Source organism: Loxodonta africana, chromosome 5 (genome assembly GCF_030014295.1).
Source record: "Loxodonta africana isolate mLoxAfr1 chromosome 5, mLoxAfr1.hap2, whole genome shotgun sequence".
NCBI lineage: Eukaryota > Metazoa > Chordata > Mammalia > Proboscidea > Elephantidae > Loxodonta > Loxodonta africana.
In genome coordinates, this window is record NC_087346.1 from 47,368,003 (window position 1) to 47,382,259 (window position 14,257).

Consider the following 14,257-nt stretch of genomic DNA (forward strand, 5'->3'; position numbering starts at 1 on the left):
ACTTTGTGACACACGTTGCCTACTCAGACACCTCTGCTCATTTAGTTGTTCATGGAAGTTTTGAAATACTCGATAGGTAGTTGCCACTCATGTGAAATGTTTTTATAATAAGATGCTATGAAACACTCAAATGTATAAAGAGCTGATAAAGACATGTGAAGCAATTATGTTTATATTACTTCATTCGTTTTGAATTTATTCAGCTATACTAGATGGTAGCTTCACAGAACTTTGGACATGTTAAGAATCTCAGCATCTCAACTTTAGTTTTCTAGACAAAAAACTCGGGCCTAAGGAAGTCTTTCCCAAATTCTTCCAATAAATAAAACTCTTGTTTTTTAACTTCTGGTTCAGGATGGATAGATAAGTGCCATTGAGTCAACTTCGACTCACAGTAACCTTATACACGACAGAAAGAAATGCTGCCTGGTCCTGTGACATCCTCATGATTGCTGGCATGTTTGAATCATCATTTCAGCTACTTTGCCTATCCATCTCACCAAGGACCTTACTTGCTCTTGCTGGCCCTGTATTTTACCACACATGATGTTCTCCTCTAGTGATTCATCCTTCTTGATGATGTGTCCAAAGCAAGCAAGTCAGACAATGTTCTGTTGTGATCCATAAGGTTTTCATTGCATAATTTTCAGAAATAGATCGCCAAGTCCTTCTGTCTTAGTCTGGAAACTCTGCTGAAACCTGGCCACAGGTGATCCTTCTGATATGTGAAATACCTGTTGCATAGCTTCCAGCATCAGAGCAATACACCACCCACCACAGTATGATAGACTTGCAGACAGGTGGCAGTCTGGTTCAGTAATTTTTCTTTAATACTTGTCTCTCATAGTGCTTATGTACCTAAAAGTAATGTTTTCCCTAATATCATATTCACAACGCAAATTAGTTAAAGAATTTAATGACGCCCTTGCTCCAATTCTGATTAGATGTGTGATCTTAGACAAGGTATTCTGGTCTATATACCTATAAATTGAGATGGAGTCAAATATGCCTATCTCAAAAAGAAGTTACTATGAAGTTCTCTGAGGATGAAAATGAGCCTATTATTGTTATTTTGAAGCCAAGATACAGGGTGGTAGGAAACATTCCACTTACCCAAAGGGAAACTCACAATATCCAGAGAGGTCTGTGAGGAAAACCCCCAGAGAAGCTAATTTGTATTAAAAAAAAATAAATAACCCAGTGCAATTTATATTGCCCTGACCTAAACAAGCATCAATATAAAACTATAAAACTATATAGGTACACGTTAATGCTCTGGGTTAATGATGGAGTTCATTTATCCAATGAAGAACTCCTGAAAGAACAAAACAAAGAAATAAATCAAATATAATTAGTTTCATATGCCATTTTAAATAGAAATATAAAACACTACCCTCCTACTTTCCAAATTATGAAATAATATGAAATTCCATTCAATAAATACTCTGAAGTTAACTTCATGGATTAAAATTCTCCTTCTGCCACTTATTAGCTGTGTGATCTTGGAGTGGTAACTTAATCACTTTGTGCCTCAGATTCTTCATTTGTAAAAAAGGGGTTAATAACCACAGTACCTGGTACATGGTAAGTATTCAATAAACATTAACCTATATTTATTATGGAAACCCTGGTGGTATAGTGGTTAAGTGCTACAGTTGCTAACCAAAAGGCTGGCAGTTCGAATTCACCAGGCATTCCTTGGAAGCTCTATGGACAGCTCAACTCTATCCTATACGGTCACCATGAGTCAGAACGAACTCGATGACAATGAGTAATGAGATACTTATTACTATAGTCTTTGAGTGGTGTAAACAGTTAATGCACTTGGCTGCTAACCAGAAGATTAGAGATTCAAGTCTACCCAGAGATGCCTCAGAAGAAAGGCCTGGCAATGTACTTCCAAAAAAAAAAATCAAGTCATTAAAAACCCTATGGAACACAGTTCTACTCTGAAACACATGGGGTCACAATGAGTTGGAGGTGACTAGATGGCAACTGGTTTTGTTGTTGTTGCTGTTGTTTTCATAACATATTTGTTTCACACTATCACCAGTTGATGTTTGACTGGCTAATAACATTAACACTACATTGTACAGTCTACTGTGTCCTCTCACACACATTATGACATTTGAACCATACAATAACCCTGTGAGAAAGAACAGCTATTCAAGCCGCCGCCAGGGCTTCCCTCGCGCTGCAGCAGCTTCCCCCATCCCTTGCAGCCCGCCAAGCCGCTGTTTCTAACTGCGGTTTGGCCTGACTGGCCTCCGCCCTAATCAAGGTTTGAATTTGGCGCCAGAATCCTGCACGCCCAACCAGGATCCTGGTGCATGTACAGGACCTGAGGAGCCGCAGTCCTGTACTTCACCCTAGACTTGAACATTGCTGGAGAGGAAGATATTTTCCAGCACACCACAGTGCCTGAAGCCATCTGGAAAGCAACAGGTCCCTTCCTCTGCAACATAACTCAGCACCTGGATCTCCAAATATAAGCATAGGAGGGATTGAGGTTTCAGGGGCCAATCCCTGCCCTTTGGGGACTTGAGGACATAAAAACTCCCAGCTCCCTTGGGGCGGGGAGCTTGTGGTCTTTTGGCTGCTAGGCCCCACATTGCTCCTTATTTGTGCAAACAATGAATTTCCACTTTCTGTTTCCCCTACAACTGGTGGTATTGCATCCATCTTATTTCGATCAGTTAATAGGACAGGACAAGAACCCGCATTGGGTTACGCTATTTAGTTTAGTGCTGAAGAAAGCACTCAGAAGATAAGTAACAAGACCAAGATCACACAACTGGGAAGTAATAGGGCAGTAACTCAAACCTGGGTTTTTCCCCCCACTTCCATGCCTAATTCTGTGCTTCTAGTATATTAAATCTGGCTAAAAGATAGAGGACTAAAGGGAAGATTATTCAGAGATGAGTGAGATGGCAGATATATCCAGTAGGCCATTAGATGAGCACTTTAGTTCCTCGCCACTGACAGTGTGGTCCTCGGACAAGAATAATCTATATCACCTGGGAGCTTTATCAGAAATCCAAAATCTCAGACTCCACCCTTAGCCTACTAAATTAAAGTTTGCATTTTGAACAAAGTCCCCAGGCGATTTGTATGGACACTAGAGTTTGAGAGCATTGTTTCACTAATTGCTCTACTAGCACTGTATGGTCACTTGAACAGTATGTATTAAACCATTTACCAGTGACCTGTGAAGTTTTTGTTAGGTAGTATTTTCTGCAACAGAACAGCTTGCTGCTACCTTTATAAAAATCAAGCATATTTTAAAAACAGGTATATTTTTCCAGATAATTTTTAAAGATTTCCATTTCGGTAAGTGGATTCATTAAGAAACGTTAGAAAACCTTTAGCAAGTTAGTGCTTACCCGCCTTTAAATTCGTTTTAAAAAAATTAATGTCCGAAGGATGCTCTAGAAAACAAAATCACCCTCTCCATACTGTACACAGACAGATAAAGCAGGCCAATGCTTTTTATCCCCCTTCCCCTTACATATTCTGTTAAAAACCGAATTTTACTAACCTAAAACTCCACCTGTTTTCTTGATTGGGTTTCGCCACTTTCAGAAACTGAAATTCAATTCCTCAGTTCTCTAGGAATTGAGACATAGCAACGGGAAGAAAAAGATACTAAGGAAGGAAACCCACTTCCACACCTGGCTAAACTTTGGCGGGTGGTGGCGAACGACAACCCGCCTCACCTATGCTCCGTCCTAATCGATTCACAGTTGAGCTTGACTGGGAAGCTGCTCTAACTCTGCACACTGATCTATGGGCCTAGTCTCCTCAAAACTGAACATTTAGAGTCAGAAATGCACTAAATTTCGGCACGTGAGAGAGTAGATCAGAGGTCGATCTGGTTTTATTTAAAATTACGGCTCCTATTATACGGGGCGCCCCTTCCCACCGGTCAACCGGCCCAGACAAGCGACGAGTACTGTTCACCTGCTGCACCGGAAACCTCCAAAAGCCCTGGTCTACCTCGACTAAAGGTATCCATGGTACCTCCCACCGCACATTCCTGATTGGGCGCGCGAGGGAGGGATGTGTCAGCGCCCGCTCTTACCAGTTCGGGGAATTCCATTTCCTCTTCCTCCCACCAGTATACGCATTCAGGGGCGGTGCTTCCCTGCAGTCGGCCCGCCCCCCTCGAGCTGGGGGCCCATTGCTTCTCGCGAGAATTTGCGGTTTGGGGGCGGGCTGCAGACAGGAAGAGCGCACAAAACTGGCCCTAAGTCATTGCAGACCTACGGCTCCTGGTAGCCAGCCACGAGGTTCTCGCGAGATCCGCCTCCTCAATACCAAGTGAGGAAACTGCTGGGAGGGGCGTGGGGACCGACCGCGCAGCTGCCGCTTCTATTACCTTCCTCCCATGGACTCCTTCCGGTTCTCGATGCTTCTCTTAGTCTAAGGGTTTCCGCCGCTCGTTTACCCTCCCCCAGCCCATGACCCGCCTCCGGCCCCCGCCCTCTCAGTCCAGCCTCCGATTCGTTTACTAAGAGGTGCAGTTCGTAAAAGGAGAAGGAAAAGGGAGTGGCACAGAGACACACACTGGACTCCGGACGTGGGAAGTAAAACGTCCCCCCTCACCCTTTAGACTCGTCCTGTGCTCGCGACGGCGGCGTTGGCGGACTGATACGCGGCGGTGAAGAGGCAGGAGGAGGGGGGAGGGGCGGAGCGTGGCAGCTGGCAGTAGTTCCGTCAGAGCGGACATCTTGTGGCTGTGTCGTGCGCGTGAGCCCCGTAGGGCCGGGGAGGCACCAGCTGCCGCGCGGGGAGGAGGCCGAGGCCGCAGCTTGAGGGAGGCCCCGGCCCCTCTGTACGCGTGGGTGTGGACAGCTTGGGGAAGGGAAGGGAGGCCGGCCCCCTGGCCGGCGGGTAAGAGGGGAAATACGGGCCCTGGTTGGGTTTAGTGACCACCAGCCTGTTGGGTGGGGTAAGGAGGGAATGCTGGAGAAGTCGGGGCCTCTTTTGCTTAAGAGGGAGGGGGAATGGGCGCGTCCTCGCGCCTAAGTCGGAGCTTCAGGGGCAGCGCGGGCGCGTGGTGGCGGTGGCTGGGCGGGCGCGCGCGGGTGCGCGCTGGAAGGCGGAGTGTACGGTGGCGTCAGGGGCGACACAGAATAGCCTTAGCTGCGGGGACAGCAACACATACCAAGTCTCTCTTCCTTTATTTTCTTCCCCTTCCCGGCCGCACCTTTGAGCAGAAAACGAAAGAAGCCCGGCGTGAGTCCGGAGTCTCCTGTTTCCCCCTCCCCCCTTGCCTTTCTCTGCCCTAGTGACGCCGGCATAGCGCCGACTAGGCCCCGGCTCCTCCTCTGCTGGGCTCCGGACCCTGCCCCGCACCCACCCCTTTCTCCTACGCCTCTTCCTCTCCCACCCGGGTCTCTTCCTCTCGGGAGGCCGGGAAGTCAGACTTGTAGCCACCCCTCCGCTCTTCCCGTCACCTTCGCCCCCACTTAGAGCTGAAGCACGGCATAGAGGCTGTTGGTGGCTTTGCCACCCCACCCACCCCGGATCGCGACCGTTTTAAGGGACTTGGATTCATCAGGGTCTCTCCGGGGCCCGTGCGAGTGCTGATCTGCTCCGTTTTTGCAAAAGGCGCCTGTGTCTGGCAGAGCCGGTGTGAGACGAAGAGACAATCCTTCACCGCCGCCCGGATAATCAGAGTTTTGGCCGGACCTTTGATTGCACACCGAGATAGTGCGGAGCCAGACGAAAAGCACAGACTATGGCGCTGAAACGGATTAATAAGGTAACCCACAGGGCTGAAAAGAATGCGGTTATGGGAGGAAAGGAAGGCTCAGGCTCGGGGGAAGGCGTGGGGGTGGAGAAAGAGTTCTGAAAATACCTACCATTGAGTCACTTCCTATGAGAGATGGGGAACGGGGATATACTTTATGAAAAGATGAGGTTTAAAGCTAGGGCACAGAGAGCACTTGTCGCAAGCGAGGTCTTAATCCTGAGTATATTTCAGTGTTACCGGTGGAAATGGCGCGGGGGGTGGGGGAGTGAAGCTCTTATTTAAGGCATCTCTATTTGTGCTTCTTAAAGAAGAGTTAGTCCCGTTTGGGGATCGAAATTGTCTAGAGACGCTCCGACAGATGTCATGGCGCTTCCTATTCTTGTGCTTGAGAACTTCGTGTAAAACCAAGGCTCTAGGCCTTCTGAGGGGGTTCCACACTTTACTGGGGGTCGGGGTAGATGGAAGTTTTTTGCCAGAATGAGCCTAGCCAGAAACTCTTCATTGACTCTGAGCAGGTTACACCGGAATAAGTAGGTTTGGGGAGGAGATGATCTGACACAATGTTGCCACTTCCGATGTTTTGTAGTTGCGGCTTTGCCCCGAAGCTTTGTATCAGAGGCACAGCGGGAACTGATGTAAAAGCTTTGGAAGCTTCCTTTTTCTTTTGGCTTGCGGAGGAGATGGGGAGGGGGTAGAATGGCTGTAAGGGAAGGCTGGAGGTACCTATTTTTTGCCTCAGCTCCTTAGTAACATCCGTGGGTAAGATCGTTTTCTTAGTTAATACGTGATTTCATAGTAAATTATCGATCTAAGTTGAACAGAAACTAGGGTTTGTCGAGGCTGGGGCGGGGGGAGAGCGGAACCTCCACCTCCGGTGGTTTAGTCTCGTTTTCTTGCTCTAACTTCTGTCCCGCATTTTAAGATGGCGGCTGCTTTAACTGGTTCACTCTTTCCGGCATCTCCTTTGATAAGCATATGAAATAATATTTTTCGTTAAATGTTAACTTTTACATCAGGTTGTACATTGCTGTAAGACCCCTCCCCCGCCCCCCCCAAGACTAATCTGAATTCAAACTCTCAGACTGTATTTCCCTTTTTTGTAACTTGTGTATGTGTGGTGTGTTTGGGTCTTGCACAATCGATGAGGGTGGAGTATTTACAGCTAACTTGAAAAAAATGTCATGGAGTAAATTCAGCCTTACTAGAAACTAGTTGACTGAGGATGTTGTAGGTTAGAAACTTTGGTTTTGATAGGTTACTTTTTAAAGAGTTATACATGGAAGTAATGGCAAGGACTGATTTGCTAAAGTACTGGAGACCTGATGCTGCAAATTTATTTAGTAAATGTGACTTCGGGGTTTATTGGCAGCACCGGTATTATACGAAAAATGAAGCTTTAAATGCTGAAATCTTGGATTTTGTTTTAGACCATTGCATTATCATTGTGGGTTTATGTGAAATATGAACTTAAATCTTTGTAGTTTTTGAGATGATGGGAAAGTAGAGGAGGAAAAGGTTTTAGGGGTTAAGACCTAAAGGTGATAAAGGATTCCTTAAACATCCCTTCCTCTGACCCATTCTGTTAATCAGGGCAAACTTTTGAAAGCCACCAGCACATTGAAAAGCCTAATACAAAAAATTTAACATTCGGTGCAAATCAAGATCTTTTATCTAAGGGAATTAGTTCAGCCCACCAAGATGTGAAATAAGTTCAAATACATAGCTTTCCCTTCATGTGGAGCAGAACACTTTAAAGGAAGGTCTCATTTTTTTTCTTTTACAGGTGTTAGCTAACAGCTGTGACACGACTTTCATTATTTAAAAGCTCGAGAGAGGCAATATAACAATAGTTAAGACTGAACTTTGGCACAGAAATGGTCCAGTTAGAATTCTAGCTCTGCAGCTTTTCTGTGTGGCTCTGTAAAATGGGTATTTGTTATATATGAATGCTAAATAGTTGCGTGCCACTTCTGTTCCAGGCACTGTTGTAGATGCAGCAGTAAACAAAACAAATTTTAAATCCCTAGATTTTGTTTGTTGAGGTTTAAATGGGTTGATACAGCTTCGAACAGGCACCTGACACTCAAATTAGTTATTACTGTTTTAATATTTTTATTTTTAATGCTGAGAAGTTTTTTTATGAAAGAATATTGATTTCTGTAATACTTAGTTTATATCATATTGTTTTCTGTAACTGTTTTGGAGATTTATATAATACAGAGACTTGCCACAGTAACACTTTCTGCACTGGGAAAACGAAGTATGAGGAACATTGTTGTTCAGCACCTCCATGAAGTTTGGTTTTCAGCTGTTGTTCCTTCGGAATCACAGGGCGAAGCTTTTTAAAAATACATCTCAGATCCAACTAGTTTTTAGTGAGTGAACAGTGCTGAAGGCAGGATGCTCTTTATTTTAGACACCTCTGTTCTAGAAATACGAATCGACTCGACGGCAGTGGGTTGGGTGGGTTCTAGAAATACAGGGTCAAGTTGGTATTCATGTTGGTGTGGTATCGCTTGTCTTGTAGACTTTTTTTTTTTAGTTCTTGTCTGAAGCTCCCAAATTTCAAATATCAATCTATAACTATTTCTTAGTAATGTTCCATTGAAATGCTTGTTGGAAATTTTTCATTTTTAATAGTTGACTTGGTTGAGCCTTTGAATTGGTGTTTTTCTTTGTTATTATGTTTTTTGAGAATGTCTTACACCAAGCTGCCATATCAAACAACCTTCTATGTATTTCTTGTGTATTCTTTATTTGAAAAGCTGTGGTATGTTCTTATAGGACTATTAATCAGCAAGAATAAAAAATGGGAACTCAAGCTGATTGGTGCTATTTGAAGGTCATAGATGGTTTTACTACCGTTAGTATTTTTAACAGAACGAATACAGTGTATATACTGTGTATGTGCGGTGAAAATATACACAATACGGTGTGTGTACTTTTTTGGAGAAGCTTCAAAAGAACTTTATGGAAAATCGCATGTGAACTAAGCTAAAGTAGCTTATATTTTGAGTGTGTGCAGTGTATCAGAACTGTTTGAAGCTTTGTGTTAACTCATTTACCCTATAACAACCTTAGGAAGTAGGTAATATTATTCTGTTTTTGACATTAGAAAATTGGGGAGGCACAGAAAAGCAAAACCCATCGCAGTCAAATCAGTTCCGACTCATAGCAACCCTGAGAGAGTAGAAGTGCCCCCGTACAGTTTCCAAGGAGCGCCTGGTGGATTTGAACTGCTGAACTTTTGGTTCACAGCTCTAGCTCTTAACCACTGCACCACCAGGGTTTCCATGGGGAGGCACCGAGAGGTTAAAAAACCACCTGGCGTTATATTGTGGCGGGGTTGGCATTAGAACAAGGCAGTCAGACTGAAGTCTGTGTTCTTAACCACACTGTACATTCATGCCATCCTTTTGGTTTTGAGTATTCAAAAATTTCTTTTTGCATATCATTTTGTATTTCTAATAACTACTGAGATTTAATATCGCTTATACTGTATTTTTTTATACTGTATTTGAGGCACTGTTTCTAAGCCCTTTTCCCTTATTAACGCATATAGTTTTCACAACAACATATGAGATAACTGCCCTGAATCCCATATTGTGGGTGAGGAAACGGAGACACAAAGAGATTAAGTCACTTGTCTGTAGTCAACACAGGTAGTGAGTGGTAAAGCTGAGATTCATATTAGTTTGCTTTAAGAGTTTAAGCTCTGCTCCATGCTGTGCTGCTGTTTTGAACCATTTCAGTGCCTGTTTTATAGTTAGTTGAATGGGTGTGATTTTAGAAATAAGCTTTTCTCTTCTCCCTCACTTCACATTTAAATAATTGGGATTTGGCCTTACTTTAAGAATATAGCTAATAGTTTGCAAATTAAGATTTAAGCTAGCGTGTTTTTAAAAAGTGCCTGCTTCCTTCGAGTCTGATTCTGACTCGGAGCAACCCTATAGGACAGAGTAGAACCGCCCCATAGGGTTTCCTAAAAGTGGCTGATGGATTTGTTGTGAAAAGTGAGTTTAATTCTTTCTAGTTATTCTCTTCAAGGACTGTAGGGGTATTTTAAACTGAAGAAAATAAATTTCTTTCCCCCAACAAGCTAGACAGACTATTTCTAGCTTGTGTTTGTTTCAAGGTTCGTGTGTATTTTAAAGTCCTCGAGGCTCGTCTATAGCCAGCTAACGTAGTGTGTAGGGCCGTTCTGTGACAGCAAGACACTGGTCATGTATAATGACCTCAAAATTTAATTTGAGTAATGGTGACTTATTTTGACACTAGATGTTTTTCTTTCATCATCGTGCTTATCTGCAGTCTTAAATCTTGCTCTTCATACAAGTGCAAAGTTGAACACTCTTGCTAGGTCAAGGAAAAGCTACTTTTGTCACTAGATTGCTCTGTCAAGCTTTGTACATTAATTAATGGGTTCAGGTATCCCTTCTTCCAAGATAGTTCTTGAGAATTGTCCAAAGCATTTCACTATAGTGATCCCTTTTTTTTTTAAACTAAGTTCCTAACACTGAGGTAGAAATGTTTCAAATTAAATTTTGAACAGAAATCCTAGATTGGCTTTTGTATTCTTCTGTTTAATAGTAACGTCTTTTATCCATTAGTGTGTGTATAACTATTAAGAGATGATTGTGAGTCACTGGGTTTTGACCTGAGTTTTACGTATCAGAATGTTTAAAAAATACAGGTACATGTAGTCTAATCAGACTTAAAGAATCATTGTCTCTGGGAACAGGCGTAATTTTGAAATGTTCTCTGCCTGATTTTGAAGCCCATCCCTCTGGATAAGAACCACATCTTAGGAGAGGTAGTCATTTAATCAATACTTAACTGAAGTCCTACTCTGTTGGGCACAGTAGTTGAGTCCCAGAGGATAAAAAATGAAGGTTCTGTCATTACCCATGAGAATATCTACTGCCAGTGGAGAAAATGAGTATGTATAATCACATGAATAGGTGTGTTTTATACAACTTAACTTTTGACAGCATAAATCTAGTAGGGAAACCATTTTATTTAAAAGAAATTAAGGTGAAAATTGATATCCATATATCAGGTTTACCTGCTCTTAGAGACAGCATTTGTCTAAATGTCTTCTGTACTACATTTTGTCGTTATAGTGTGGCTTATTTTTTACAATTATACTTAATTTTCCTTACTAAAACAAATCAGTATTTTGAGGTAAGCAATATTATTTTCATTCCTTTAACTGGAAATTTTTTTTCTCCATTTGATTTTGCTACTTTAGGAATGGTTTTATTTTAAAACTTAATAGTGTAATTAAAAATGGATGCATTTAGTATCTTATTAGCCAGATTATCTTAAGTAAGATTTTTTCTCAGGACTGTCCTATCAGCCTTGTAATGGGAGGAGGATGAAGAAATTCATTATTGAATCAAGTATTTTCGCACTTTGTCCAAACTTGTGATTTTATTTCCAGCTATACCTTCAACATTCTATTTTGTATCATTTGGGGACCGTCAATCAAGTTTCCATAGCTGAACTTATTCTTTTCAAAATGTACAGGTCTCTCAGTTGTGATTCACTGCAACCTGGTTACTTGTTCATTTTCAGGATGGAATACTTGTTCCATTTAATCCCAGCCTTGCTATAATTTCATGGCTAATGTATAACTTAATGTTTTCTTCTACTAGGCTGCTCTTAATTTTTTTTCCCCATTTATGTAAAATAATTTTGCTTTCATGGATCAAAGCTTAGAACTTAAGTTTTGCTTCTGTCTTTGCTTATTCCAGATAATGTTTACAAACATTTCATGGTGATCTAAAGAAAGAAAATCGTATCTACCCGAGTCATTCTTAGTCCTTTGCCTAATGAACAAGTATATTTGTCTGACCTATAATTACAGTTAAACAGGAAGTTAATATCTTGTCAGTGATGTAATGAGACGGATGTGCGGTGTTGTTTTTAGGTGCCCTCAAGTCATTTCTGACTCGCTGCGAACCAGAACGCAACAAAACATTGCCTGGTCCTGTGCCATCCTCACAGTCATTGCCGTGTTAGAGCCCATTGTTACAGCCACTGTGTCTGTCCATCTAGTTGAGGGTCTTCCTCTTTTTCACTGACCCTGTACTTTACCAAGCATGATGTCCTTCTCCAGGGACTGGTCTCTCCTGATAACATGTTCAAAGTACATGAAATGAGGTCTAACACACTCGCTTCTGAAGAGCATTCTAGCTGTACTTTTTCCGAGGCAGATTTGTTTGTTCTTCTGGCAGTCCGTAGTGTCTTCAGTGTTTTTCACTAACGCTGTAATTCAGAGGCATCAATTCTCCTTCCATCTTCCTTGTTCATTGCCCAGCTTTCACGTGTGTATCTGGCATTTGAAAGTACAGTGGCTTGAGTCAGGTGCATCTTAGTCCTCAAGGTGACATTTTTGGTATTTAACACTTTAAAGAGGTCTTTTTGTGCAGCAGATTTGCCCAGTGTAATAGATCGTTTGATTTCTTGACTGCTGCTTCCATGATGTTGATTGTGGATCTAAGTAAAATGAAATCCTTGACAACTTCAACATTTTCTCCATTTTTCGTGATGTTGCTTAGTGGTCCACAAGTGAGGGTTTTTGTTTTCTTTATGTTGAGGTGTAATTCATACTGAAGGCTGTAGTCTTTGGTCTTCATCAGTAAGTACTTCAAGTCCTTTTCACATTCTGCAAGCAAGATTATGTCATCTGCATATTGCGGGTTGTTAATGAGTCTTCTTCAAATCCCGATGCCTCATTTCTTGACATAATCCAACTTCTAAGATTATTTGATCAGCAACAGTTTGAATTAGTATGGTGAAAGGATGCAACCCTGATGCACCCCTTTCCTGATTTTAAACCATTCAGTACCTCTTGTCCTGTTCTAACGGCTGCCTCTTGGTCTATGTACAGGTTCTGCATGAGCACAATTAAGTGTTCTGGAATTACCGGTCTTCACAGTCTTACCTGTAATTTTTCATGATCCACACAGTCGAATTTCTTTGCAAAGTCAATAAAACACAGGTAAACATCTTTCTGGTATTCTCTCCTTTCAGCCAAGATTCAACTGAGATCAGTGGTGATATTCCTGGTTCCACGTCTGGCTTGAATTTCTGGCAGTTCCCGGTCGATGTACTGCTGCAACAGCTTTTGAATGATCTTCAGCAAAGTTTTACTCGTGTGTGATATTAATGATAATTGTTCAATAATTCCCACCTTCTGTTGGATTATCTTCCTTTGAAATGGGCGCAGATATGGATCTCTTCCTGTCAGTTGGCCATGTAGCTAACTGTCTTCCAAATATCTTGGCCTAGACAAAGTGAGCGCTTCCAGCATTACATCTGATTGTTGAAACATTTCAACTAGTGTTCTGTCAGTTTCTGAAGCCTTGTTTTTCACCAGTGCCTTAAATGCATTTTGGACTTCTTCCTTCAGTAGCACAGGTTCTTGATCATATGCTACCTCCTGAAATGGTTGAATGTTCACCAGTTTTTTTGTACAGTGACTCAGTATTCCTTCCATCTTCTGCATCGGTCAGTATTTTGCCCATAGAATCCTTCACTGTTGCAACTCAAGGCTTGAATTCCTTCTTTAGTTCTTTTAGCTTGAGAAATGCCAAGGGTGTTCTTCCATTTCGGTTTGCTAACTCCAGGTCTTTGCTCGTTATACTTTGTCTTCTCAAGCTGCCCTTTGAAATTTTGCGTTCATCTCTTTTATGTGGTCATTTCTTCCTTTCGCTATAGGTATTCTACATTCAAGACCAAGTTTTAGGGTCTCTTGTGATATGCATGCTGGTATTTTCTTTCTTTCCCATCTTTTTAATGACCTCTCCCTTTCTTCATGTTTGATGTCCTTGATATCCAACAACTTGTCTGGTCTTTGGTAATCAGTGTTCAGTGTGTCAGATCTATTCTTGAAATGGCCTCTAAATTCAGGTGGCACATACTAAAGGTCCTACTTGACTCTTGCGGACTTGATTTAATTTTCTTCACCTTCAACTTGAAGTAATTGATGGTCTGTTCTGCATTTGGCCCTTGGCCTTTTTCTGACTGATGATACTGATCTTTTCTGTTATCTTTTTCCACAGATGTAGTTGGTTTGATTGCTGTGTATTCCATCTGGCGAGATCCATGGTTATAGTCACTGTTTATGTTGTTGAGAAGAAGTATTTCTAATGAATGTGTTGTTGGTCTTTCAAAATTCTTGATTGTGGAATCTCCAGAGTTAACTTCTGTCATCAAGGCCATACTTTCCAGCTATCAATCCTTCTTTATTTCCAACTTCTATATTCCAGTCGCCAGTAATTATCAGTGCATCTTGATTGCATGTGACATCAATTTTAGGCTTGAGAAGTTGGTAAAAATCTTCAATTCTTCATCTTTGGGGCATAGTAGTTGATGTGTAACTTTGAATAATAGTCATATTAACTGGTTTTCCTTGTAGGTGAATGGATGTTACCCTATCACTGACAGCATTGTACTTCAGAATAGTTCTTGAAATGTTCTTTTTGATGATGG

At 42.0% G+C, this 14,257-nt stretch overlaps 1 protein-coding gene across 3 annotated transcripts in view; it reads left to right on the forward strand.

The window, feature by feature from the left end:
• Positions 1 to 4,555: 4,555 nt before the first annotated feature.
• The window catches only part of UBE2D3 (ubiquitin conjugating enzyme E2 D3), a 40,629-nt gene continuing 30,927 nt past the window's right edge, over positions 4,556 to 14,257 (forward strand). The window contains exons 1-2 of one of the 3 annotated variants that reach the window (XM_010590477.3): positions 4,556 to 4,668; positions 5,614 to 5,767. In XM_010590477.3, the coding sequence (XP_010588779.1) occupies positions 5,744 to 5,767 (24 nt within the window). In that variant the 5' untranslated portion in view covers positions 4,556 to 4,668; positions 5,614 to 5,743. Of the gene's footprint in view, positions 4,669 to 4,874; positions 4,894 to 5,613; positions 5,768 to 5,857; positions 6,518 to 14,257 lie in introns of those variants that run through there. The other 2 variants (XM_064285495.1, XM_023548538.2) reach the window with 2 other exon arrangements.